The sequence below is a fragment of the Scyliorhinus torazame genome, chromosome 12 (assembly GCF_047496885.1).
Source record: "Scyliorhinus torazame isolate Kashiwa2021f chromosome 12, sScyTor2.1, whole genome shotgun sequence".
Taxonomy (NCBI): Eukaryota; Metazoa; Chordata; class Chondrichthyes; order Carcharhiniformes; family Scyliorhinidae; genus Scyliorhinus; species Scyliorhinus torazame.
In genome coordinates this window covers 29,668,522-29,693,937 of record NC_092718.1, presented here as the reverse complement: position 1 = coordinate 29,693,937, position 25,416 = coordinate 29,668,522, and the positions used below count along the sequence as shown (strand labels likewise).

General features: G+C 50.3%; 1 protein-coding gene across 1 annotated transcript in view; it reads left to right on the top strand.

The window, feature by feature from the left end:
* LOC140387318 (uncharacterized) overlaps positions 1-25,416 on the top strand; it is a 65,993-nt gene that overhangs the window by 20,853 nt on the left and 19,724 nt on the right. Inside the window, exon 3 of the mRNA XM_072470246.1 lies at positions 4,509-4,651. Coding sequence (XP_072326347.1) covers positions 4,509-4,651 — 143 coding nt within the window. The remainder of the gene's footprint in view (positions 1-4,508; positions 4,652-25,416) is intronic.

Here is a 25,416-nt window from a genome sequence, read left to right as displayed (position 1 = left end):
CGGGAAGACCCAAAATCCTTAAATTCTTCCTCCTCAAGCTATTTTCCAGGGCTTCCAGCCTTTCTATGCACCTCTTATGTAGTGCCTCGTGCGTCTCCGTCTTCACCACCAAGCCCTGTTTCTCGTCTTCATTCTCGGCTGCCTTTGCCTTCACTCCACGGAGCTCCATCTCCTGGGTCTTTTGCGTCTCCTTCAATCCCTCAATCGCCAGCAACATCGGCGGCAGCACCTCCTTCTTGAGCTCCTCCACACATCGCCGGAGGAACTCCTGCTGTTCCGGGCCCCATACCATCTGGGCTCCCTCAGCCGCCATCTTGCTACTCCCTTCTCTTCTCTGTCGCTGCTCCAGAGGATCCTCCGCAATCTGGCCACTACTATCGCTTCTTTCCATCCACACCCGGGGGGACTCCTTCCTTTATCGCCTCACACTGAGTTTGGCTGTGAAAAATTTCCGTTGGGGCTCCCGATAAGAGCCCAAAAGTCCGTTAAAACGGGAGGTGCCGAAACGTGCGACTCAGCTGGTCATCGCCGCAACTGAAAGTCCACGTACGTTATGTCTTAAAGCGCTGCGAATTCTTTCAGAGACTTCTGCTTCCAAAAAAGCATTTCTACTGCTATGTAATGCATTTAAATGTTCAGCAAAGCCAGAGCTAATTGTAGTCCCCTCCCAAGCTGGAGGCTGGTCATCCAAAATGGACGGAATTTTAGGATTTCTACCAAACACTAATTGATAAGGACTATAGCCCCCAACCATCTGCAATGAATTCTTTGCATGCACTGCCCATGCTAAAGCTGAATTTAGCCTGCAATTTGGTCGATCTGCCAAAATGTTCCGAAGCATGTCATCGATGACAGCATGATTTTTTTCACAGACACCATTACTAAATGGGCTTTCTGCAGCTGTATTCATAACTCTGATATTCATTTTTTCACATATATCCCTAAACTCATCATTAGCAAATTCTCCCCCATTGTCCGTAAGAAATTTTGCCGGTGGACCCATTCCTGTCCCTATCCATTTTTCCACGATTTGATCCAGAATTACCCTCTTTTCTTTACTTCGTACAATCGTTGATCGACTAAATCTGGTTGCTAAATCTACAAAATGCAAAATAAATATATTATTTGCTTTATCCCAGATCTTAAGGTCCATGGCCACAATGTCGTTAAAATCCCTGGCCAAAGGTAGGGTTACTATCGGTCGTGCTGGTGTCCTTCTGTACTTCCTACAAATTTCACAGCGGTCACTAACCTGTTCTATCAGTTTAGTATCGTCGTCATCCCTTACCCCTGCATCCTTTAATACATTTTTCAGCCTCCGAGGAGACGGATGTGCAAATTGCCTATGCAGTTTTAATACCACAAGGTTTTTATCAGCTAAAGTCCCATTTTCAACTGCCATTAACAAATCCTTAACCACTCTACTTGAAAAATTATTTGTCAGTAATGGAATACAATAGTGTCCCGACTGTGTAAATTGTAAGTCCACCGTCTTTCCAAAAACTGTTGCCTTATCCTGTTCCATATCCAGTTTCACGTGTGCTTTCTTCATCGACGGTCTGCTCAGAAGCAAAGGTATCTCACTTGATACAACATCCGTGCAAATGAAATGATTCACTCCGGCAATATTGCAAGGGATCACCACTCTTTTCAGCGACTTCAGAGTATTATCATCCCCAAACCTGAAACTTGTGGAACTTTCAAATTCCTTAACCTTGTTACGATTTTCAGCATTCAAAGAGTCCAGGTAACATTTTAACCAGTCAATTCCACACACAGTAGATGTGCAGCCACTGTCCAATACAGCACAGTTGAAGGATTCTGCAACCAACACCCTCATTACCGGCGTAAAACTGCTTGTCAATAGGACAATGCCTTCTTTCTGGTCACTATCATTTTCCTCTTCTGACTCTTCCGTGTCATGTTTCGCTTCAAACACTCTATCATAACGAGTTGGACAGTTGAAAGCATAATGGTATTGAGAGTCACATCGAAAACATCGATTTATCATGCCCCGTGCATTTCTGGGGTTCATCTTCCTATTGTAGGTTCTAACTGGGTTTCTGTCTTCATAATTTCCTTGTCTCGGTCTCCATCTATAGTCTTGAGCCCTGTTCGTAGCCATACGATTTCGCCATCCTGTTACTAGTGTATCTTCCATATTCTGCCTTATTGCAGGCTGACCTATTTGGGTCATCGGAGCCATCGGAATCAAATGTTTCCCCAGAAACTTTTGTAAAGCTTTTGTCATCTGTTCAAATAAGGTATCCTTTTCAGTAAACTGAACTCCTGTCAAAACCAGGAGCCTATCCATGTTGCTCACTCTAGCACAGTCAAGTAATTTAAAGGCCAACACAGACTGTGGAAATTCCAGATTGTGTTTCTGCAGCCTTTTATATAGTCTGCCAAATTCCATTATATAGTCTTCCATGGAGATTTCCCCCATTTTCCGGAACTTATCAAAATCCGACCATGCTTCATACGCACTTAACAAGTCATCTTTCTTATAAATCTTATCCATATAATGTAATAAAGTCTCCAGACCTTCTTCTGAGTCTAACTCTTCCAATTCCAGCTCAGAAAGCACTTTGTTTAGGATTTTACTGCCATAAGGTAGAGAAAGAGCCAATGCCATACCTTGTTTTCTCTTTCCCAAAGCAGTTACTTTAGTCCACATAACTACTGCACTTCTCCATTGGTCGTACGATTCCCTTGCAGAAAATAAGGGAGGATAGTCATATCCAGCCATCTTTATCTTCAGTTCAGCCATATATCCCTTTTTCTTTTCCCTTTTCTCACTCACTCCTTGGTTTGATCTGGAAAAGTTGTATCTTTGAACCCTTCACATTTACACAGCAACCATCCTCTGCTACCAATTGTTAACCGTTTTAGTTGCTGTGATATGAAGAGTCTAAAGTTCTTGTTCCTTTTCACTGAACACCATTTATTTCACTTCCACAGCCTCTGCACAAAACTCTTAACAGCACACCACCTGACAGAGGCCACCTGAAGCCCCTTTACATATCAATGTCAATTACTGGATACTTAACATAAATGAGACAACTAATTGCAATGTCTCTTAACCCATTACTTAACAATTGAAGCCTACTTGTGACAATAAGCTATTATTATTATTAATTTTCACCTTATTTTTAAATTTAGACCTTCATCCAAATTCCTCAGCTAAACAAACAAAAAGACCATCCCTTGAATGGGCATCAGGAATATTTGGCAAGGCGAAGGCAGTAAATGAATTAGAAGCGAGTCAATTATTTTCGTTATCTTGGAACATTTGAAAATTTGCACTGATAGCAAGCCAGTCAAATTGTACAAACATTCAGGCTAAATATTCCGAGTCAAACTACATCAATATAAAAAAGAAACATGTCTGGTTCTCCTGATTCAATGATTAGTGAGTTCAATGCTGGCATAACCTCAGTTACAAGGTAAGCAATCTCTGTGCCAGTATCAACATTCCAGAACGCAATACAGCAAAGTCATGCCAACTTCAGCACATGGCATCCATTTAGATAAATGGCAGACTACAGTCTGAAATAGATGGAAACAAAATTGGAACAATTTGTTCCGCATCAGTGAAGTGAACAAAGGGCAGTTAGAAAATTAGTCTAATAATGTAAGGTGATGCTATGAGTTCTATGTTGCAGCAGATACGTACAAACTTACGCATTCGGAGCGGGAGTAGGCCACTCAGCCCCTCGAATCTGCTCCCTCATTCAATAAGATCATTGCTGATCTGATTTTAACCTCAACCCCATGTTCCTGCCTACCCCCCATAACCTTTCGTCCCCCCTTGCTAATCAAGAACCCAGCTAGCTCTGCCTTAAAAATATTCGAAGACAGGGGCAGCACGGTGGTTCAGTGGTTAGCACTGCTGCCTCATGGCGCCGAGGTCCCAGGTTCGATCCCGGCTCTGGGCCACTGCCCATGTGGAGTTTGCACATTCTCCCCGCGTTTGCGTGGGTTTCGCCCCCACAACCCAAAAATGTGCAGGGTAGGTGGATTGGCCAAGCTAAATTGCCCCTAAAATTGCCCTATCCCTGTAAACCAGTAACCCCACCCAGCCTTTTTGAACACGAAGGGCAATTTAGCATGACCAATCCACTTAACCTGCACATCTTTGGACAGAATGTAAGAAGTTGCATTTGCAGAGTGCCTTTTACATCTTGAGGGCATTCGAAAGAGCTTCACAGCCAATGAATTACTTTTGAAGCGTGTTCACTATTGTTTAATAAGCACACGGAGCTGCCAATCGCAATTGGCAGTCACAATAAGGTCCCACAAAGCAGCATGTGGGGTTAGTGAACAGCACACCCACTCTGATGGTGTTGCTTGAGAGAAAAATGTTGACTAGGTCTCCAAGAAAACTTCCCCTATCTTCTTTTAAAGGGCAATAATGGCCCCATATGATAAAGCATAAGCATATCTGGTAAAGCTGCCTGCGATACAGGGTTCTATTCTTAAATTTACTTGAACATTTTACTGTTTAGGAGGATCCTCAACCTTTTTGGATGAAGTACCTTTTCAAATTTCTCAGAAGTTCCAGATTGTTGTATTGGAAGAATTCCACCCAATGTCCCCTCTATCGTATCTCCCTCTGTCTGATCACTCTGAGGTCTTGACGCAAACACAGGTAAGTTAAAACTGAAATAAAACAGAAAATGCTGGTTAAACTCAGCAGCTCTGACAGCATCTGTGGAGAGAGAAGCAGTTAGTGTTTTAAATCTACAAAGGATCATTTTGATCCGAAATGTTAACTCTTGTTTCACTCTCCACAGAAGTTGCCAGACCTGCTGAGTTCATCCAGCATTTTCTGTTTTTATTGCAGATTTCCAGCGTCTGCAATATTTTGCTTTGAAGTTATATTGGGTAGTTTTGTAAATTAATACTGCTGAGCATGATGTAAATATACATGATAAAATGGCAACTGTGCAGCACAACATTTGTTTTAATGGAATAATTTAGATGTTGCTTAAACTATGAAGACATTAGGAATGATACAGTTTCCATGTTGATAGATTACAGTAGTCCTTTCCAGTGTTCAACATGTTATTTTCGTAAATCCTAAACCAGTTATCTCCCATACTCCTATTGAGATTGATAATAAACTCCAAATAATTTTCTATATGTTCATTTGTGGGATGTGGGAGTCAGTTGCAAGGGCAATATTTATTGCCAATCCCTAATTGCCCTTGAGGAGGTAGCGGTGAGCTGCATTTTTTTGAAACCTTCCAGTCTGTGTAAGTACAGTGCTGATTCAGCTTTTTCATTGTGGTTTGATCCAACTCAGTAGCTCCTTTGACCATTTCAGAAGGCAGTTAAAAGTTAACCGCACTGCTGATGGTCTAGAATCATGTGCAAGGCAGACCAGGTAAGAAAGGCGGACTTCCTTCTCTACACGACTTTAGAGAACCAGATAGTTTCTTTTTGATAATCCAGCAGTTTCATAATCACCAATACTGATGGCAGCTTTTTATTCTGCATCTATTCAATTAGTCGATTAAACACTAGATATACCAATCATTTGGAATCTTAATAACCATTGTTTGCTTCAGCACATCTCCACCTAACCAATGAACATTTGGCCACTGTCCAAAGATGTGCATGTTAGGTGGATTGGCCATGATTAATTATCCTTTAAGTGTCCAAAGATGTGCAGGTTAGGCTACAGGGTTACAGGAATAGGGAGGGGTGGATGGGGAAGTGGACCTGGGTAGGATGCTCTTTCGGAGGGTCGGTACAGACTCAATGGGCCGAATGGCCTCCTTCTGCACTGTAGGTATACTATGATTCTATTACTGGCAACACAGTTGAACTCCAATCTACCTGCACTCTCCTTCCCATGACCATTTTCTCACTTGGAATGAGGTAATATTTTTAGTAATAATATTAGAAATTGTCAGGGGAGCATAGCAGGACAAAGAGAAGCAACAAATTAATGTTTTGAGTACTTATCCTATATCAAAAGTGAAAAGTCATCTTTTTAATTTCTAATATGTTCAGTATTGTCAGGGTAAAGGCTGGCCCTAAGGCACGTTTAATGCCAATGTTGAAAGAAAGGGGCGAGATATTTTTCTGAAATTGTACAGCAATCCGGCCAACAGTGGTCATTGGAAAGACTTGGGTATTTTATTGAATGCATTCATCTAAAACACAGAGGCCATAATGGGTAAATGTGTGAGCAACAATAAATTACACCTCACAAATCTGTCGGGGATCTTTGAGCAGAAAGCCAATTTAATGGCTGAGGAATATCCAAATGGGTGTAATGCATTTAGTAATTAAGAAGGTGCATTTGAGCCTTGTGAAAGGGTATCGACTCATGGATTTAATGGTAATTAACCTAGTTGGATCTAAAAGTGGTTTAGCAATAGAGAAAAGATGTTAAAATGTAAGCTTCTTTAGGAAATAGGAACAGATCATGCGGCCTGTTGAGTCTGTTCCACCATTCAAACAAGTCACGGTTGATCATCTATCTCTGCCATTTTTCTGCACTATAGCAATGTCCCTTGATATCACTAGTATCTAGAAATCTATCAATTTCTGTCCTCAACATGCTGTATGATTGAGCGTCCAGAGCCTTCTAGGGTAGAGGATAGAAAGGTTCACCAACCTCTGAGTAAAGACATTGCTCCTCATCTCTGTCTTAAATGGCCTACCCCTTATTCTGAAATAGTGTCCCCTGGTTTTAGACTCACCAGCCAAGGAGAACATTCTGTCCACACCCACCCTGTAAGGACTTAGTAAGTTTCAATGAGATTACTTCTCATTCTTGGATACTCTGGAGAATACAGGCTCAATTTCTTCAATCTCGCATTATAAGACTATCCTGTCAAGTTCACTGGGGAATCATTGACTGTCGTGAAGTTCTGCAGATGTTCATTCTGGGCACCTTGTTGTCTATAGTAATGGAAAACTAAGATGAAGGAAAATAGGTCTTGTAGTTATTTACATATGCTACTGGCATACTAAACTCCATTGCCAAATGACCAGTATAGGGATATTTTTAGGCATTTAACCCAGTTGAAATATACCAGTTAAGAAATAACAGCTGACATTTCATGAGTGAAAAAGTAGTAACACATTTTGGCACAGGAAATGTGAATTATCGACATGATCAATGGTTGTCTATTGGCAAAAGTGAAAGAGGAAAAAGATTGCAGTGATGATCAATCTTTCACTGGAAGTATCCAATCAATATAAAGCTGCTGTCAATGATAATCAAATGTTGAAATGGAACCTGAACAATTAACTGCAAGTTGAAGTAAATCATGTCCACCCATCGTAACTTAGTTGCAGAACCTAATTTAGATTGACAGGCAAAGTAACGGGCAACCTCAAGAAAGATTAGAGGTTAGATGAAAGGTTCTGTGATTCTGCATTCCACACTGGCAGGGTGCATTACTGCCATTGTGTAGCCACAGTTCACCAACTCAAGCTCCTTGTGCTCTGTGCTGGGAATATGGGATCATGGAAATGCTCTTGAAGATTATTCAATTTTTGAAAAAAATCATAGTTCTGACTACCTTCTTTAAAAAGAGATTAATGAATAGCTGATTTTGAAAGGAATCAATGATTATTTCGACAGGGTACACTTTGATGTAGCAATGCTGGGCACGGTGGCACAGTGGTTAGCACTGCTGCCTCACTGTGCCAGACACCCATGTGCAATTCCGGCCTTGGGTGACTGTGTGGAGTTTTCACGTTCTCCCCGTGTCTGCGTGGCGTTCCCCCGGCTGCTCCAGTTTCCTCCCACAGTCCAAACATGTGCAGGTTTGGTCGATTTGCCATACCAAATTGCTCCTTAGTGTCCAGAGATGTGCAGGTTAGGTGGATTGACCATGATAAATCGTGGGGTTACGGGAATAGGGCATGCGAGTGGGCCTAGGTTGAGTGCCCTTTCGGCGGGTCGATTCAGACTCGATGGGCTGAATGGCCTCCTTCTGCATGGTAAGGATTCTATGGATTCTATGAATGCAGAAGCAGTGCTAGTGGAACCACAGGAGCATCATCTATGGAACGTAACTGGTCAGGGGTTGAAAGCTTGGAGTTTCACTCATTTAATTTAAGATTTGTGTAGATATTCTGCTGAGCTTTCCCTACTTTCGAGTTTTACTCCTCGTTATTAAGCTCCATCAACAAGAAGAATTTTTTTTTTCTGCGATATTAAACTAAACCTGCTGAAATTTGAACATGTGATGCCAAGATACATACTTCTTGAACTAATATTGTGCCTAATTTGAACATGAAACCACTTCAGGCTGGACTTATTGCAAATCTGTGAACAAGGTATGATGCATTCGAGGTAGCTGCTGAACCCAAGTCAGTCAGGTGTATGTTATTTGAATTTAAATAGGAAGATTGCTTTGTGATTGGGTAATCACATGTCTATGAATTCATTGAGGTAGCTTTGGGCCCAATTGGCACAAATTACACCAAAAATTGTACCTGTTTTAAAAATCTGTTTCTGCTCACACCCATTTGCTTCTTGTTCAATATAACATGTAACATGGACCAAGCAGCATTTTAAAGCATATCTTTAACAATAAATACTCCAAAAGTTTGATTAATAGAGCCAAAAAATAAGTTTTTCACAAAGAATAAGTGTTGTAAATCACAGTGTCAATCCATCAACTGGGAGTTGCCTGATGTTAAAAATATATAAAACAATTTGCTAGTGTGATTAGAGTACAGTTCCTTAGCGATTTAAAGAAAAAGTTCTTAAGTATCTGTAGCGCACAAAGACTCATGAGAGATGAAGTCGATGAGGCTTTATTAAGCGTGACTTGTTCCCCGCAGTTCAGCAACAGACTGGCCTGCGGGGGAGAACTCTTGGTTCTTATACTCCGCCTTCAGGGCGGAGCTAGAGATCAACAGCCAACCAGGACCCGGGATCTGTCAGCCAATGACATCACGGCTTCAGAGTCCCACATGACCCCTAATGCATACTACCACATTCACCCCTTGTTAAAAATGAACCCGGCGGGGTGGTGCTTCGCATGGTGGTAGGGGTTTACAAGGCTGGTCCTGGGAGGAAAAAAAAACTTCTGCATGTCATCACAGTGCCCTACACTGTTTTGAACTATGTGGTAGTATGTATTGGGGGTCATGTGGGACTGGAAGCCCTAATGTCATTGGCTGACAGATCCCGGGTCCTGGTTGGCCGTTGACCTCATGCTCCGCCCTGAAGGCGAAGTATAAGAAGCCGGTGCCTTCCCCCGCAGGCCAGTTTACTATCGGGTTGCTGGGGAACAGACACGCTTAATAAAGCCTCATCGACTTCACTCTATTCGTCTCACGGAGTCTTTGTGCGCTACAATTTATTAAGCGTGCCTAAAAAGGACTATGGAGCTCAGGATCATTCCAGAATGCCTGAGGATCAGCCCCCACGCAGTGAATGCAGCAGCAGCCTTCAAACACTGGCAGACTTGCTTCGAGGCCTACATCAGATCGACCACAGGCCGAGTCTCAGACGAACAAAAACTGCAGGTCCTGCACTCGAGGGTGAGCACGGAGATTTTCACCCTCATTGAAGACACCGACGATTTCCAGACGGCGTTCACAGCACTGAGAAGTCTCTACGTTCGCCCAGTTAACCAAATCTACGCTCGCTACCAGCTCGCGACAAGACGGCAAGCTCCCGGAGAATCGATGGACGAGTTCTACGCCGCGCTGCTGATTTTGGGATGAGCCTGCAGCTGCCCGTCGGTGAATGCAAACGAACATACGGACATGTTAATGCGCGACGCTTTTGTGGCAGGTATGCAATCCTCCCAAATCCGCCAAAGACTTCTAGAAAAAGAGTCGCTAGGACTCTGAGGCACGGGCCCTAGCAGCCTCCCTAGACGTCGCCGCGCGTAATACCCGCGCCTACGGCCCCGACCACGCGGCAGGCCATTGGGCCCCGTACGTACCCGTCGCGGCAAACCCCCTACCCCCCCCCCCCGGACACTCCACAGGCTTGCGCAGTCCAAACGCCGAGTCGCACCGGGGGCGCCCGCTGTTATTTCTGCGGCCAGGCGAAACACCCCCGGCAGCGCTGTCCGGCCCGCGCAGCCATCTGCAAAAGCTGCGGGAAAAGGGCCACTATGCGGTGGTGTGCCGGTCCCGCGAGGCCGCCGCCGTCCCGGGGCCACAGGGAGCCCTACAAGCAGTCTATGCCTCCCAACCCCCCCAGCACGCCACGTGCGACCCGCAGACGCCACCATTTTGGGTCCCGACCACCGCGGCCCCGGGAGAACTGGGAGCCCTGCACGCCACCTACGCTCCCCAACCCCCCCCCCCCCCCCCCCCCGCAGTCTATGTACGACCCGCCGCCGGCGCTCCCGATTTGGGTGCCGGCCAACACTCTCCACGGAGAGGAGGGGGTTTTTCGCATCCCGAACGCCACCCTCACCCCCGTCCCGCGCCCCACGCCTGACCCGCCGGCGCAACCTACCTGGACCCCGACCACCGCTGTCCCCGGCGAGGGAGCTCCGCACGGTCCCAGCGCTCGCGGCCCCACGACTGACCCGCCGGCACCGCCGACCTGGGCCCCGACCACCACTGTCCCCGGCGAGGGAGCTCCGCGCGGTCCTAGCGCCCGCGGCCCTGGCGCTCGCAGTGAAGGAACTCCGCGCGGTCCTAGCGCCCGCGGCCCTGGCGCTCGCAGTGCAGGAACTCCGCGCGGTCCTAGCGCTCCCCAGACCCCCCAGCACACCATGTGCGACCCGCAGACGCCGCCATTTTGGGTCCCGACCACCACGAGGGGAGGAGGGGCGCCGTTGTGCGACCCGCAGACACCGCCATTTTGGGTCCCGACCACCACGAGGGGAGGAGGGGTGCCGCCATCTTGGACCGCCCCCGACCTGTACGACGCATGGGGGCGGCCATTTTGTCCACCCCCGACGCCATCTTGTGACCCCTCAGCCACGTGCGATGTATGGGGGCGGCCATTTTGTCCATCCCCGACGCCATCTTGGACGGCAACAACGGACCCCACCCCACTACTACAACCACGGCTCGCTTCGGTTACGCTCGATCAGACTCGGCCCCGGACTCTCCAGACGACGACGACAACGGTCCTAATTAACGGCCACGAGACGCCATGCCTAGTCGACTCCGGGAGCACGGAAAGTTTTATACATCCCGACACGGTAAGACGCTGTTCCTTAACTACCTACCCCAGCGCACAAAAGATTTGCCTAGCTGCAGGATCCCACTCCGTACAGATCCAGGGATTCTGCATAGTTACCCTAACGGTACAGGGGAGGGAATTCAAAAACTACAAACTTAATGTCCTTCCCCAACTCTGTGCCCCCACCTTGCTGGGCTTAGATTTCCAATGTAACCTACAGAGCCTTACGTTTAAATTCGGCGGCCCCATACCCCCTCTCACTATCTGCGGCCTCGCCACCCTCAAGGTGCAACCCCCGTCCTTGTTTGCGAACCTCACCCCGGATTGCAAACCCGTCGCCACTAGGAGCAGACGGTACAGCGCCCAGGACCGGACCTTCATTCGCTCCGAAGTCCAGCGGCTACTAAAGGAGGGCATAATCCAGGCCAGCAATAGTCCCTGGAGAGCGCAGGTGGTAATAGTGAAGACAGGGGAGAAACAAAGGATGGTCATTGACTATAGCCAGACCATCAACAAGTACACACAACTAGACGCGTACCCTCTCCCCCGCATATCCGACATGGTCAATCGGATTGCCCAGTATAAAGTCTTCTCCACCGTGGACCTCAAGTCCGCCTACCATCAGCTCCCCATCCGCCCAAGTGACCGCAAGTACACAGCCTTCGAGGCAGACGGGCGATTATACCATTTCCTACGGGTCCCTTTTGGCGTCACAAACGGGGTCTCGGTCTTCCAACGGGAGATGGACCGAATGGTTGATCAACATGGGTTACGGGCCACGTTCCCGTACCTCGACAATGTAACCATCTGCGGCCACGATCAGCAGGACCACGACGCCAACCTCCAAAAATTCCTCCAGACCGCCAAAGCCTTGAACCTCACGTACAACGAGGACAAGTGCGTTTTTAGCACCGATCGGCTAGCCATTCTGGGCTACATAGTGCGCAATGGGATAATAGGCCCCGACCCCGAACGTATGCGCGCACTCATGGAATTTCCCCTCCCGCACTGCCCAAAAGCCCTGAAACGCTGCCTGGGGTTCTTTTCGTACTACGCCCAGTGGGTCCCCCAATACGCAGACAAGGCCCGCCCCCTAATACAGACCACGACCTTCCCTCTGTCGACAGAGGCTTGCCAGGCCTTCAGCCGCAACAAAGCGGACATCGCAAAGGCCACGATGCGCGCCATCGACGAGTCCCTCCACTTCCAGGTCGAGAGCAACGCCTCCGACGTAGCTCTAGCGGCCACCCTTAACCAAGCGGGCAGACCCGTGGCCTCCTTCTCCCGAACCCTCCACGCCTCAGAAATCTGCCACTCCTCAATGGAAAAGGAAGCCCAAGCCATAGTGGAAGCTGTGCGACATTGGAGGCATTACCTGGCCGGCAGGAGATTCACTCTCCTCACTGACCAACGGTCGGTAGCCTTCATGTTCGATAATGCACAGCGGGGCAAGATTAAAAATGACAAGATCTTAAGGTGGAGGATCGAGCTCTCCACCTTCAACTATGAGATCTTGTACCGGCCCGGAAAGCTGAACGAGCCGTCCGATGCCCTATCCCGCGGCACATGGGCCAACGCACAAATTGACCGCCTCCAAGCCCTCCACGAGGACCTCTGCCACCCGGGGGTCACTCGGTTTTACCACTTCATCAAATCCCGCAATCTCCCATACTCTTTAGAGGAGGTCCGTACAGTCACAAGGGACTGCCACATCTGCGCAGAATGCAAACCGCATTTTTTCAGGCCAGATGGAGCGCACCTGATTAAGGCTTCCCGCCCCTTTGAACGCCTCAGTCTCGATTTCAAAGGGCCCCTCCCCTCCACTGACCGCACCGCGTATTTCCTTAATGTAGTGGACGAATACTCCCGCTTCCCTTTTGCCATTCCCTGCTCCAACATGACCGCGGCCACAGTCATTAAAGCCCTGAACAGCATCTTCACGCTGTTCGGTTACCCCGCATGCGTCCACAGCGACAGGGGGTCCTCTTTCATGAGTGACGAGCTGCGCCAGTTCCTGCTCAGCAAGGGCATAGCTTCAAGCAGGACGACCAGCTACAACCCCCGGGGGAACGGGCAAGTAGAAAGGGAGAACGGCACGATCTGGAAGGCCGTCCTACTGGCCCTATGGTCCAGGGATCTCCCAGTTTCACGGTGGCAGGAGGTCCTCCCGGACGCTCTCCATTCCATCCGGTCGTTATTATGTACAAGCACTAATCAAACGCCTCACGAGTGTCTCCTTGTCTTCCCTAGGAGGTCCTCCTCTGGAACGTCGCTGCCGACCTGGCTGGCGGCCCCAGGACCCATCCTGCTCCGAAAGCACGTGCGGGCACATAAGGCGGACCCGTTGGTCGAAAGGGTTCACCTCCTCCACGCAAACCCCCAGTACGCCTACGTGGAGTACCCCGACGGCCGACAGGACACGGTCTCCCTGCGGGATCTGGCGCCCGCCGGCACCACGCACACCCCCCCGACACCATCAACCCAACCGCCCCCCTTCCTGCCACCGCCGCACCCCGCGACCGCCCCCTTCCCAGGAGGATCAGTCCCCCTCCCCTTTGCACCGACAGCTGAAACCGTGCGGCTCCCGGAGGCGACAACACTGGTACAAGCACCACCACCACCGCCGGGGCCGAGGCGATCGACACGGACGACCAGACCGCCCGACCGACTCGTGGCGTCGATGTAGAACAAAGATGGACTGTCCAATGAACATTTTGTTTTTCCTATACCCTCTGTAAATAGTTGTAACAGGACGATACTGTCCAATACTGTACTACCATGTAACTGTTCTATCCTCCCAGGACCAGCCCTGTAAACCCTTACCACCATACGAAGCATCACCCCGCCGGGTTCATTTTTGACAAGGGGTGAATGTGGTAGTATGTATTGGGGGTCATGTGGGACTGGAAGCCCTAATGTCATTGGCTGACAGATCCAGGGTCCTGGTTGGCCGTTGACCTCATGCTCCGCCCTGAAGGCGAAGTATAAGAAGCCGGTGCCTTCCCCCGTAGGCCAGTTTACTATCGGGCTGCTGGGGAACAGACACGCTTAATAAAGCCTCATCGACTTCACTCTATTCGTCTCACGGAGTCTTTGTGCGCTACAAACTATTTACAGTATTCGTAAGAGGGAAAAAGAAAAAAACATTCTTGTTAAAGTCCATAACATTGTAGTGTTACACCGATGCCACGAGTCGGGCGGGCGGTCTGGTCGTCCTTGTCGATCGCCTCAGCCCCGGTGGTGGTGGTGCTTGTTCCAGTGTTGTCGCCTCCGGGAGCTTTACAGTTTCTGCTTCAGCTTCACTTCTGGTCGGACCTGGGAGGAGCACCGATCCTCCCGGGAAGGGGGCTGTCGCGGGGTGCGCCGGTGGCAGGGAGGGGGTGATTGGTGTCGAGGGGGTGTGCGTGTTGCCGGCGGGCGCCAGATCTCGCAGGGAGACAGTGTCCTGTCGGCCGTCGGGGTACTCCACGTAGGCGTACTGCGGGTTCGCGTGGAGGAGGTGAACCCTCTCGACCAACGGGTCCGACTTGTGCGCCCGCACATGTTTCCGGAGCAAGATGGGTCCTGGGGCCGCCAGCCAGGTCAGCAGCGACGTTCCAGAGGAGGACTTCCTGGGGAAGACAAGGAGGCGCTCATGAGGCATTTGGTTAGTGGTGGTACACAGTAGCGACCGGTTGGAGTGGAGGGCGTCCGGGAGGACCTCCTGCCACCGTGAAACTGGGAGATCCCTGGACCGTAGGGCCAGTAGGACGGTCTTCCAGACCGTGCCGTTCTCCCTCTCTACTTGCCCGTTCCCCCGGGGGTTGTAGCTGGTCGTCCTGCTCGAGGCTATACCCTTGCTGAGCAGGAACTGGCTCAGCTCGTCACTCATGAAGGAGGACCCCCTGTCGCTATGGACGTATGCGGGGCAACCGAACAGTGTGAATATGGTGTTAAGGGCTTTAATGACTGTGGCCGCTGTCATGTCAGGGCAGGGGATGGCGAAGGGGAAACGGGAGTACTCGTCCACCACGTTCAGGAAGTATGTGTTGCGGTCGGTGGAGGGGAGGGGCCCTTTGAAATCCAGACTGAGGCGTTCAAAGGGACGGCAGGCCTTGATCAGGTGCGCAGTATCCGGCCTGAAAAAATGCGGTTTGCACTCTGCGCAGATGTGGCAGCTCCTGGTGACTGTACGGACCTCCTCCACGGAGTAGGGGGTCTGTATTAGGGGGCGGGCCTTGTCTGCGTACTGGGGGACCCACTGGGCGTAATATGAAAAGAACCCCAGGCAGCGTTTTAGGGCTTTTGAGCAGGGAGGGAGGGGAAATTCCATGAGGGGGTGCATACGTTCGGGGTCGGGGCCTATTATCCCATTGCACACTACATATCCCAAGATGGCTAGCCGGTTTGTGCTAAAAACGCACTTGTCCTCGTTGTGTGTGAGGTTCAAGGCTTTAGCGGTCTGGAGGAATTTTTGGAGGTTGGCGTTGTTGTCCTGCTGATCGTGGCCGCAGATGGTTACGTTGTCGAGATACGGGAACGTGGCCTGCAACCCGTGTTGGTCAACCATACGGTCCATCTCTCGTTGGAAGACCGAGACCCCGTTTGTGACGCCAAATGGGACCCTTAGGAAGTGGTATAATCGCCCGTCTGCCTCGAAGGCTGTGTACTTGCGGTCACTTGGGTGGATGGGGAGCTGATGGTAGGCGGACTTGAGGTCCACGGTGGAGAAGACCTTATATTGGGCAATCCGGTTGACCATGCCGGATATGCGGGGGAGAGGGTACGCATCTAGCTGTGTGTACCTGTTGATGGTCTGGCTATAGTCTATGACCATCCTTTGCTTCTCCCCTGTCTTTACTACTACCACCTGTGCTCGCCAGGGACTATTGCTGACCTGGATTATGCCTTCCTTCAGTAGCCGCTGGACTTCGGACCGAATGAATGTCCGGTCCTGGGCGCTGTACCGTCTGCTCCTAGTGGCGATGGGTTTGCAATCCGGGGTGAGGTTTGCAAACAAGGATGGGGGCTCAACCTTGAGGGTTGCGAGGCCGCAGATAGTGAGTGGGGGTATTGGGCCGCCGAATTGGAAAGTTAGGCTCTGCAGATTGCACTGGAAGTCTAATCCCAGTAATGTGGGCGTGCAGAGTTGGGGAAGGACGTAGAGCCTGTAGTTTTTAAACTCCCTCCCTTGCACCGTTAGGGTCACTATGCAGAAGCCTTTGATCTGTACGGAGTGGGTTCCTGCAGCTAGGGAAATCTTTTGCGCACTGGGACGTATGGTCAAAAAACAGCGTCTTACCGTGTCGGGGTGGATGAAGCTTTCTGTGCTCCCGGAGTCGACCAGGCATGGTGTCTCGTGCCCGTTGATCAGCACCGTTGTTGTCGTCGTCTGGAGCGTCCGGGGGCCGTGCTTGGTCCAGCGTCATTGAGGCCAGACGTTGTCGTAGTGCTTCAGCGTCTTCCTCGAACCCCGTGGAGCCGTCGATGCTGGGGTCCATTGTTGCCGTCCAAGGTGGCGGCGGGGGTGAACAAAATGGCCGTCCCCATGCATCGCACATGGCTGGGGGTCACAAGATGGCGGAGGGGGTGGACAAAATGGCCGCCCCCATGCGTCGCACAGGGCTGGGGGGTCCCAAGATGGCGGCGCCCCTCCTCCCCTCGTGGTGGCCGGGACCCAAAATGGCGGCGCCTGCGGGTCGCACATGGGGCGCTGGGGGGGTTGGGGAGCGTTTGAAATGCGCAGGACTCCTTGTTCTCCGGGAACAGCGGTGGCCGGGACCCAAAATGGCTGCGCCTGCGGGTCGTACATGGGGCGCTGGGGGGGTTGGGGAGCGTTAGAAATGCGCAGGACTCCTTCTTCTCCGGGGACAGCGGCGACCTCCCGGGACCGGCACACAGCCGCGAAATGGCCCTTTTTCCCACAGCTCTTGCAAATCACTGCGCGGGCCGGGCAGCGCTGCCAGGGGTGTTTCGCCTGGCTGCAGAAATAGCAGAGGGCTCCCCCGGGACGACTTGGCGTCTGAACCGCGCAAGCCTGTGGGGTGGGGGGGGGGGGTTTGTCGCGACGGGGGTCCACAGAGCACAAGGGGCTGCCGCGCGGTCGGGGCCGTACGCATGGGCGTTTCGCGCGGCCACATCTAGTGAGGCTGCAAGGGCCCGTGCCTCTGAGAGTCCTAGCGACTCTTTTTCTAAAAGTCTTTGGCGGGTTTGGGGAGAGTTCATACCAGCCACGAACGCAACGCGAATTAACATGTCCGTGTGTTCAATCGCGTTTACCGGCGGGCAGCTGCAGGCCCATCCCAAAATTAGCAGCGCGGCGTAGAATTCGTCCAGCGATTCTCCGGGACTTTGCCGTCTCGTTGCGAGTTGGTAGCGTGCGTAGATCTGGTTCACTGGGCGAACATAGATGCTCCTTAGTGCTGCGAACGCCGTCTGGAAATCCGCTGCGTCTTCTATGAGAGGGAAAATTTCCGGGCTTACCCTCGAGTGCAGGACCTGTAGTTTCTGGTCTTCTGTGACCCGGCCGGGGGCCGTTCGGAGGTATGCTTCGAAACAAGTCTGCCAGTGTTTAAAAACTGCTGCTGAGTTCACTGCGTGGGGGCTGATCCTCAGGCATTCCAGGATGATCCTGAGCTCCATAGTCCTTTAAGCACGCTTAATAAATTGTAGCGCACAAAGACTCACGAGAGACGAATAGAGATGAAGTCGATGAGGCTTTATTAAGCGTGACTTGTTCCCCGCAGTTCAGCAACAGACTGGCCTGCGGGGTAGAACTCTTGGTTCTTATACTCCGCCTTCAGGGCGGAGCTAGAGATCAACAGCCAACCAGGACCCGGGATCTGTCAGCCAATGACATCACAGCTTCACAGTCCCACATGACCCCTAATGCATACTACCACAGTATCAAAGCATACCCACTCATGCCTTTGGGCCCAAATGTTGCAGTTTAATTGTTTAAGCCTCCTTGAGGGTTTGCAGATGAGTGGAATGAATGGAAAATCCTACTGGTGCTTAATCCACCCCCTCCCCCTACTCTGGCTGAATTCTGACAGTTTACTGGAGGCAGGCAACAAGGCCAGGAGATCAGTGAGGGCTCTTTTACTTCCTTACCCTTCTGAACCCACCCTGCAACAGCTCTCCGGATGGGTCTGCCAACTACTCAGTTGGCCTCCTATTGGCCTCTCACCTGCCAGCCTTATTTGGACCAGCTCCTGAGGCAGCCAATTAAGAGAATGCCTCTAGGAAGATCACACAGGCAGGTCGGCCTCAAATACCATTGTGGTTAGGCCTAAAACCATCTTGTTTGCAATGCAGAAATGATCCCAACCAATGAAGAGAAATAAGGCAGTAAATTTATGCCTGCCATTTCAGTTGAAATGGGAAAGATTAGAGTTTAGACAGTAAATTTAGAGTTCAGACAGAGAGTGAGTTTTCTGTGACAGACTTTCAGTTTTGATATATTCATGTTGGAGCACTAAACATATTGTACTTGTTTCCAAGTCAGCAGCAAGAATTGCTGAAGGTTTGCAAATTTTCCACATCAATTATGGGAGAGTGTCTTCCCAGGCTGAAACTGCTTAATTCCTTACAATAGGGAATTGTGGCAGTTCCTCCAAGTGAGGCTCGGAATAACTTTAGAAACGGAAGCGTATTTTCAAAATTGACTCGTGCTGAAAACTCAAAACTGCAAGTGTGTTTATTAGTAGTATGGGAATAACATGAGGGAACAACAAGCAACGATTCATTTTAGCTGGCTTGATTGCAAAGTTTCCCAACTTTGAGAAACTGCAGCAGGAGAGCAGTAAGGACAAATGATAACAAACTATCTTGGTACAAAAAGGACTATAACATTTGTAGTTGGGGCAGAAAAAGGAGGTTGAACAGATATTTGATTTGACAATATGTTGATGTTTAACCCGTGATTGTGCCAGCAAATCATAAATATCTGTTACATCTACTGTTGCTAACAAATCACAGTTAACCGTACAAATAAGACCATAAGACATAGGAACGGAAGTAAGGCCATTCGGCCCATCGAGTCCACTCCACCATTCAATCATGGCTGATTTCAACTCCATTTACCCGCTCTCTCTCCGTAGCCCTTAATTCCTTGAGAAATCAAGAATTTATCAACTTCTGTCTTAAAGACACTCAACGTCCCGGCCTCCACCGCCCTCTGTGGCAATGAATTCCACAGACCCACCACTCTCTGGCTGAAGAAATTTCTCCTCATCTCTGTTCTAAAGTGACTCCCTTTTATTCTAAGGCTGTGCCCCCAGGTCCTAGTCTCCCCTGCTAATGGAAACAACTTCCCTACATCCACCCTATCTAAGCCATTCATTATCTTGTAAGTTTCTATTAGATCTCCCCTCAACCTCCTAAACTCCAATGAATATAATCCCAGGATCCTCAGACATTCATCATATGTTAGACTTACCATTCCTAGGATCATCCGTGTGAATCTCCGCTGGACCCGCTCCAGTGCCAGTATGTCCTTCCTGAGGTGTGGGGCCCAAAATTGCTCACAGTATTCTAAATGGGGCCTAACTAATGCTTTATAAAGCTTCAGAAGTACATCCCTGCTTTTATATTCCAAGCCTCTTGAGATGAATGACAACATTGCATTTGCTTTCTTAATTACGGACTCAACCTGCAAGTTTACCTTTAGAGAATCCTGGACTAGGACTCCCAAGTCCCTTTGCACTTCAGCATTATGAATTTTGTCACCGTTTAGAAAATAGTCCACGCCTCTATTCTTTTTTCCAAAGTGCAAGACCTCGCACTTGCCCACGTTGAATTTCATCAGCCATTTCTTGGACCACTCTCCTAAACTGTCTAAATCTTTCTGCAGCCTCCCCACCTCCTCCATACTACCTGCCCCGCCACCTATCTTTGTATCATTGGCAAACTTAGCCAGAATGCCCCCAGTCCCGTCATCTAGATCGTTAATATATAAAGAGAACAGCTGTGGCCCCAACACTGAACCCTACGGGACACCACTCGTCACCGGTTGCCATTCCGAAAAAGAACCTTTTATCCCAACTCTCTGCCTTCTGCCTGACAGCCAATCGTCAATCCATGTTAGTACCTTGCCTCGAATACCATGGGCCCTTATTTTACTCAGCAGTCTCCCGTGAGGCACCTTATCAAAGGCCTTTTGGAAGTCAAGATAGATAACATCCATTGGCTCTCCTTGGTCTAACCTATTTGTTATCTCTTCAAAGAACTCTAACAGGTTTGTCAGGCACGACCTCCCCTTACTATCTCTGAAATCTCTGAAAAGAAGTAACAAAATCTATTTCCCTTATTTCAGTGCTGGCCCAAAATGGGAACTATGCTGACTGAGTGCATAATGTGCAATATTAAGATAAATGCGCAGAGTAACTATTTTCTTTTATTATGTTTCCTTTATGGAACTGATCAATGGTTATTATTCAATTTGTCATCCAGGTTGGGTCCATTCTGCTGTTTTCCATTTGAGCAAGAGTCTGCATTACAAAGCCTTCGTATTTATTTCTCAATGATTTTTACACAAGTTAATGTTTTGTACTGCTGTTTCAGACAGACCTGGAGCACTGATACGATATTTAGCCACTAAGCTGAGCTGATCCCTTCAGGCCAAATCTCAATCACTCAATGTGGGGCATATAGCTGCTGATGTAAACTTGCCACACTGAAATGACGCCCTCCCACTGCCACCCTGGAATGACGCCCTCCCATTGCACACTATAATGACGCCCTCCCATTGCACACTATTATTACGCCCTCCCATTGCCACACTGTAATGACGCCCTCCCACTGCCACACTGTAATGACGCCCTCCCACTGCCACATTCTAATGATGCCCAACCACTGACACACTGGAATGACACCCTCCCACACCCACACTGTAATGACACCCTCCCATTGCAACCTCATAATGACGCCCTCCCACTGCCACCCTGTAATGACACCCTCCCACTGCCACCCTCTAATGGCACCCTCTCACTGCCACCCTCTAATGGCACCCTCCCACTGTCACACTGTAATGGCACCCTCCCACTGCCACCCTCTAATGGCACCCTCTCACTGCCACCCTCTAATGGCACCCTCCCACTGTCACACTGTAATGACGCCCTCCCACTGCCACACTGTAATGACGCCCTCCCACTGCCACACTGTAATGACACCCTTCCACTGCCACACTGTAATGACACACACCCACTGCCACACTGTAATGACTCCCTCCCACTGCCACACTGTAATGACACCCTCCCACTGTCACACTGTAATGACACCCTCCCATTGCCACACTGTAATGACACCCTCCCACTGCCACCCTCTAATGACACCCTCCCACTGCCACCCTCTAATGGCACCCTCTCACTGCCACCCTCTAATGGCACCCTCCCACTGTCACACTGTAATGACGCCCTCCCACTGCCACACTGTATTGATGCCCTCCCACTGCCACACTGTAATGACACCCTTCCACTGCCACACTGTAATGACACACACCCACTGCCACACTGTAATGACTCCCTCCCACTGCCACACTGTAATGACACCCTCCCACTGTCACACTGTAATGACACCCTCCCATTGCCACACTGTAATGACGCCCTCCACTGCCACATTCTAATGATGCCCAACCACTGACACACTGGAATGACACCCTCCCACACCCACACTGTAATGACACCCTCCCATTGCAACCTCATAATGACGCCCTCCCACTGCCACCCTGTAATGACACCCTCCCACTGCCACCCTCTAATGGCACCCTCTCACTGCCACCCTCTAATGGCACCATCCCACTGTCACACTGTAATGACGCCCTCCCACTGCCACACTGTAATGACTCCCTCCCACTGCCACACTGTAATGACACCCTCCCACTGTCACACTGTAATGACACCCTCCCACTGTCACACTGTAATGACGCCCTCCCACTGCCACACTGTAATGATACCCTCCCACTGCCACCCTGTAATGACACCCTCCCACTGCCACACTGTAATGACACCCTCCCACTGCCACACTGTAATGACGCCCTCCCACTGCCACACTGTAATGATACCCTCCCACTGCCACCCTGTAATGACACCCTCCCACTGCCACACTGTAATGACACCCTCCCACTGTCACACTGTAATGACACCCTCCCACTGGCACACTGTAATGACGCCCTCCCACTGCCACACTGTAATGATACCCTCCCACTGCCACACTGTAATGACACCCTCCCATTGCCACACTGTAATGACGCCCTCCCACTGCCACACTGTAATGACGCCCTCCCACTGCCACACTGTAATGACACCCTTCCACTGCCACACTGTAATGACACACTCCCACTGCCACACTGTAATGACTCCCTCCCACTGCCACACTAATGACACCCTCCCACTGTCACACTGTAATGATACCCTCCCACTGCCACACTGTAATGATACCCTCCCACTGCCACCCTGTAATGACACCCTCCCACTTCCACACTGTAATGACACCCTCCCACTGCCACACTGTAATGACGCCCTCCCACTGCCACCCTGTAATGACACCCTCCCACTGCCACACTGTAATGACACCCTCCCACTGTCACACTGTAATGACACCCTCCCACTGACACACTGTAATGACGCCCTCCCACTGCCACACTGTAATGATACCCACCCACTGCCACACTGTAATGACACCCTCCCATTGCCACACTGTAATGACGCCCTCCCACTGCCACACTATAATGATGCCCTCCCACTGCCACACTGTAATGATACCCTCCTACTGCCACCCTGTAATGACACCCTCCCACTGCCACACTGTAATGACACCCTCCCATTGCCACCATGTAATGACACCCTCCCACTGCCACACTGTAATGACACCCTCCCACTGCCACACTGTAATGACACCCTCCCACTGCCACACTGTAATGACACCCTCCCACTGCCACACTGTAATGACGCCCTCCCACTGCCACACTGTAATGACACCCTCCCACTGCCACCCTCTAATGGCACCCTCCCACTGTCACACTGTAATGACACCCTCCCACTGCCACACTGTAATGACACCCTCCCACTGCCACACTGTAATGACACCCTCCCACTGCCACCCTCTAATGGCACGCTCCCACTGGCACACTGTAATGACGCCCTCCCACTGCCACACTGTAATGACACCCTCCCACTGCCACACTGTAATGACACCCTCCCACTGCCACACTGTAATGACGCCCTCCCACTGCCACACTGTAATGACACCCTTCCCCTGCCAGACTGTAATGACACCCTCCCACTGCCACACTGTAATGACACCCTCCCACTGGCACACTGTAATGACGCCCTCCCACTGCCACACTGTAATGACACCGTTCCACTGCCAGACTGTAATGACGTCCTCCCACTGCCACACTGTAATGACACCCTCCCACTGCCACACTGTAATGACACCCTCCCACTGCCAGACTGTAATGACACCCTCCCACTGCCAGACTGTAATGACACCCTCCCACTGCCACACTGTAATGACACCCTCCCACTGCCACACTGACATGACACCCTCCCACTGCCACCTGGTATTGACGCCCTCCCACTGCCACACTGTAATGACACCCTTCCACTGCCACACTGTAATGACACCCTCCCACTGTCACACGGTAATGACACCCTCCCACTGTCACACTGTAATGACGCCCTCCCACTGCCACACTGTAATGATAACCTCCCACTGCCACCCTGTAATGACACCCTCCCACTGCCACACTGTAATGACACCCTCCCACTACAACACTGTAATGACACTCTCCCACTGTCACACTGTAATGACACCCTCCCACTGCCACACTGTAATGACACCCTCCCACTGCCACCATGTAATGACACCCTCCCACTGCCACACTGTAATGACACCCTCCCACTGCCACCCTCTAATGGCACCCTCCCACTGGCACACTGTAATGATGCCCTCCCACTGCCACACTGTAATGACACCCTCCCACTGCCACACTGTAATGACATCCTCCCACTGCCACACTGTAATGACACCCTCCCACTGCCACACTGTAATGACACCCTCCCACTGCTACACTGTAATGACACCCTCCCACTGCCACACTGTAATGACACCCTCCCACTGCCACCCTCTAATGGCACCCTCCCACTGGCACACTGTAATGACACCCTCCCACTGCCACACTGTAATGACACCCTCCCACTGCCACACTGTAATGACATCCTCCCACTGCCACACTGTAATGACACCCTCCCACTGCCACACTGTAATGACACCCTCCCACTGCTACACTGTAATGACACCCTCCCACTGCCACACTGTAATGACACCCTCCCACTGCCACACTGTAATGACACCCTCCCACTGTCACACTGTAATGACACCCTCCCACTGCCACACTGTAATGACACCCTTCCACTGCCAGACTGTAATGACGCCCTCCCACTGCCGCACTGTAATGACACCCTTCCACTGCCAGACTGTAATGACACCCTCCCACTGCCACACTGTAATGACACCCTCCCACTGCCACACTGTAATGACACCCTCCCACTGCCACACTGACATGACACCCTCCCACTGCCACCCTGTAATGACACCCTCCCACTGCCAGACTGTAATGACACCCTCCCACTGTCGCACTGTAATGACACCCTCCCACTGCCAGACTGTAATGACACCCTCCCACTGCCATCATGTAATGACACCCTCCCACTGCCACCCTGGAATGACGCCCCCCCACTGCCACACTGTAATGACACCCTCCCACTGCCACACTGTAATGACACCCCCCCACTGCCACACTGTAATGACACCCTCCCACTGCCACCCTCTAATGGCACCCTCCCACTTGCACACTGTAATGACACCCTCCCACTGCCACACTGAGCTGACAACCACCCACTGAAGCACCTCCATGGGAGAAAGGTGAAGTTACAACACGTTTACATGGACAGTTCAATTATACGTTCTGTTATGAGTGGTGGACCTCATGACGTGTTTTGAAATGTCTCCTTTAATTTAAGTTGAGATAGAACATTATCGAAATGGGATAGGGCGGTCATACTAAAAAGGCTCATATAATTAGTTGTCGGGGAACGAAATTCAAACCAAAACTTACTGAAACAGGAGTGACAGTTTTCACACCCGCGACAATAGGTACTGCCACGTGAAGCAGAGAGGGATTGTTTTATGTTAACAACCAAGCAGGATGCTTGCCAGAGTAGCTTTTTTGTTCGAAAGGAAGGAGACAGAACTGATGGGACTTTTGGAGATTTAAGTAGAAAGAAGTCTCCAAGGTGTGC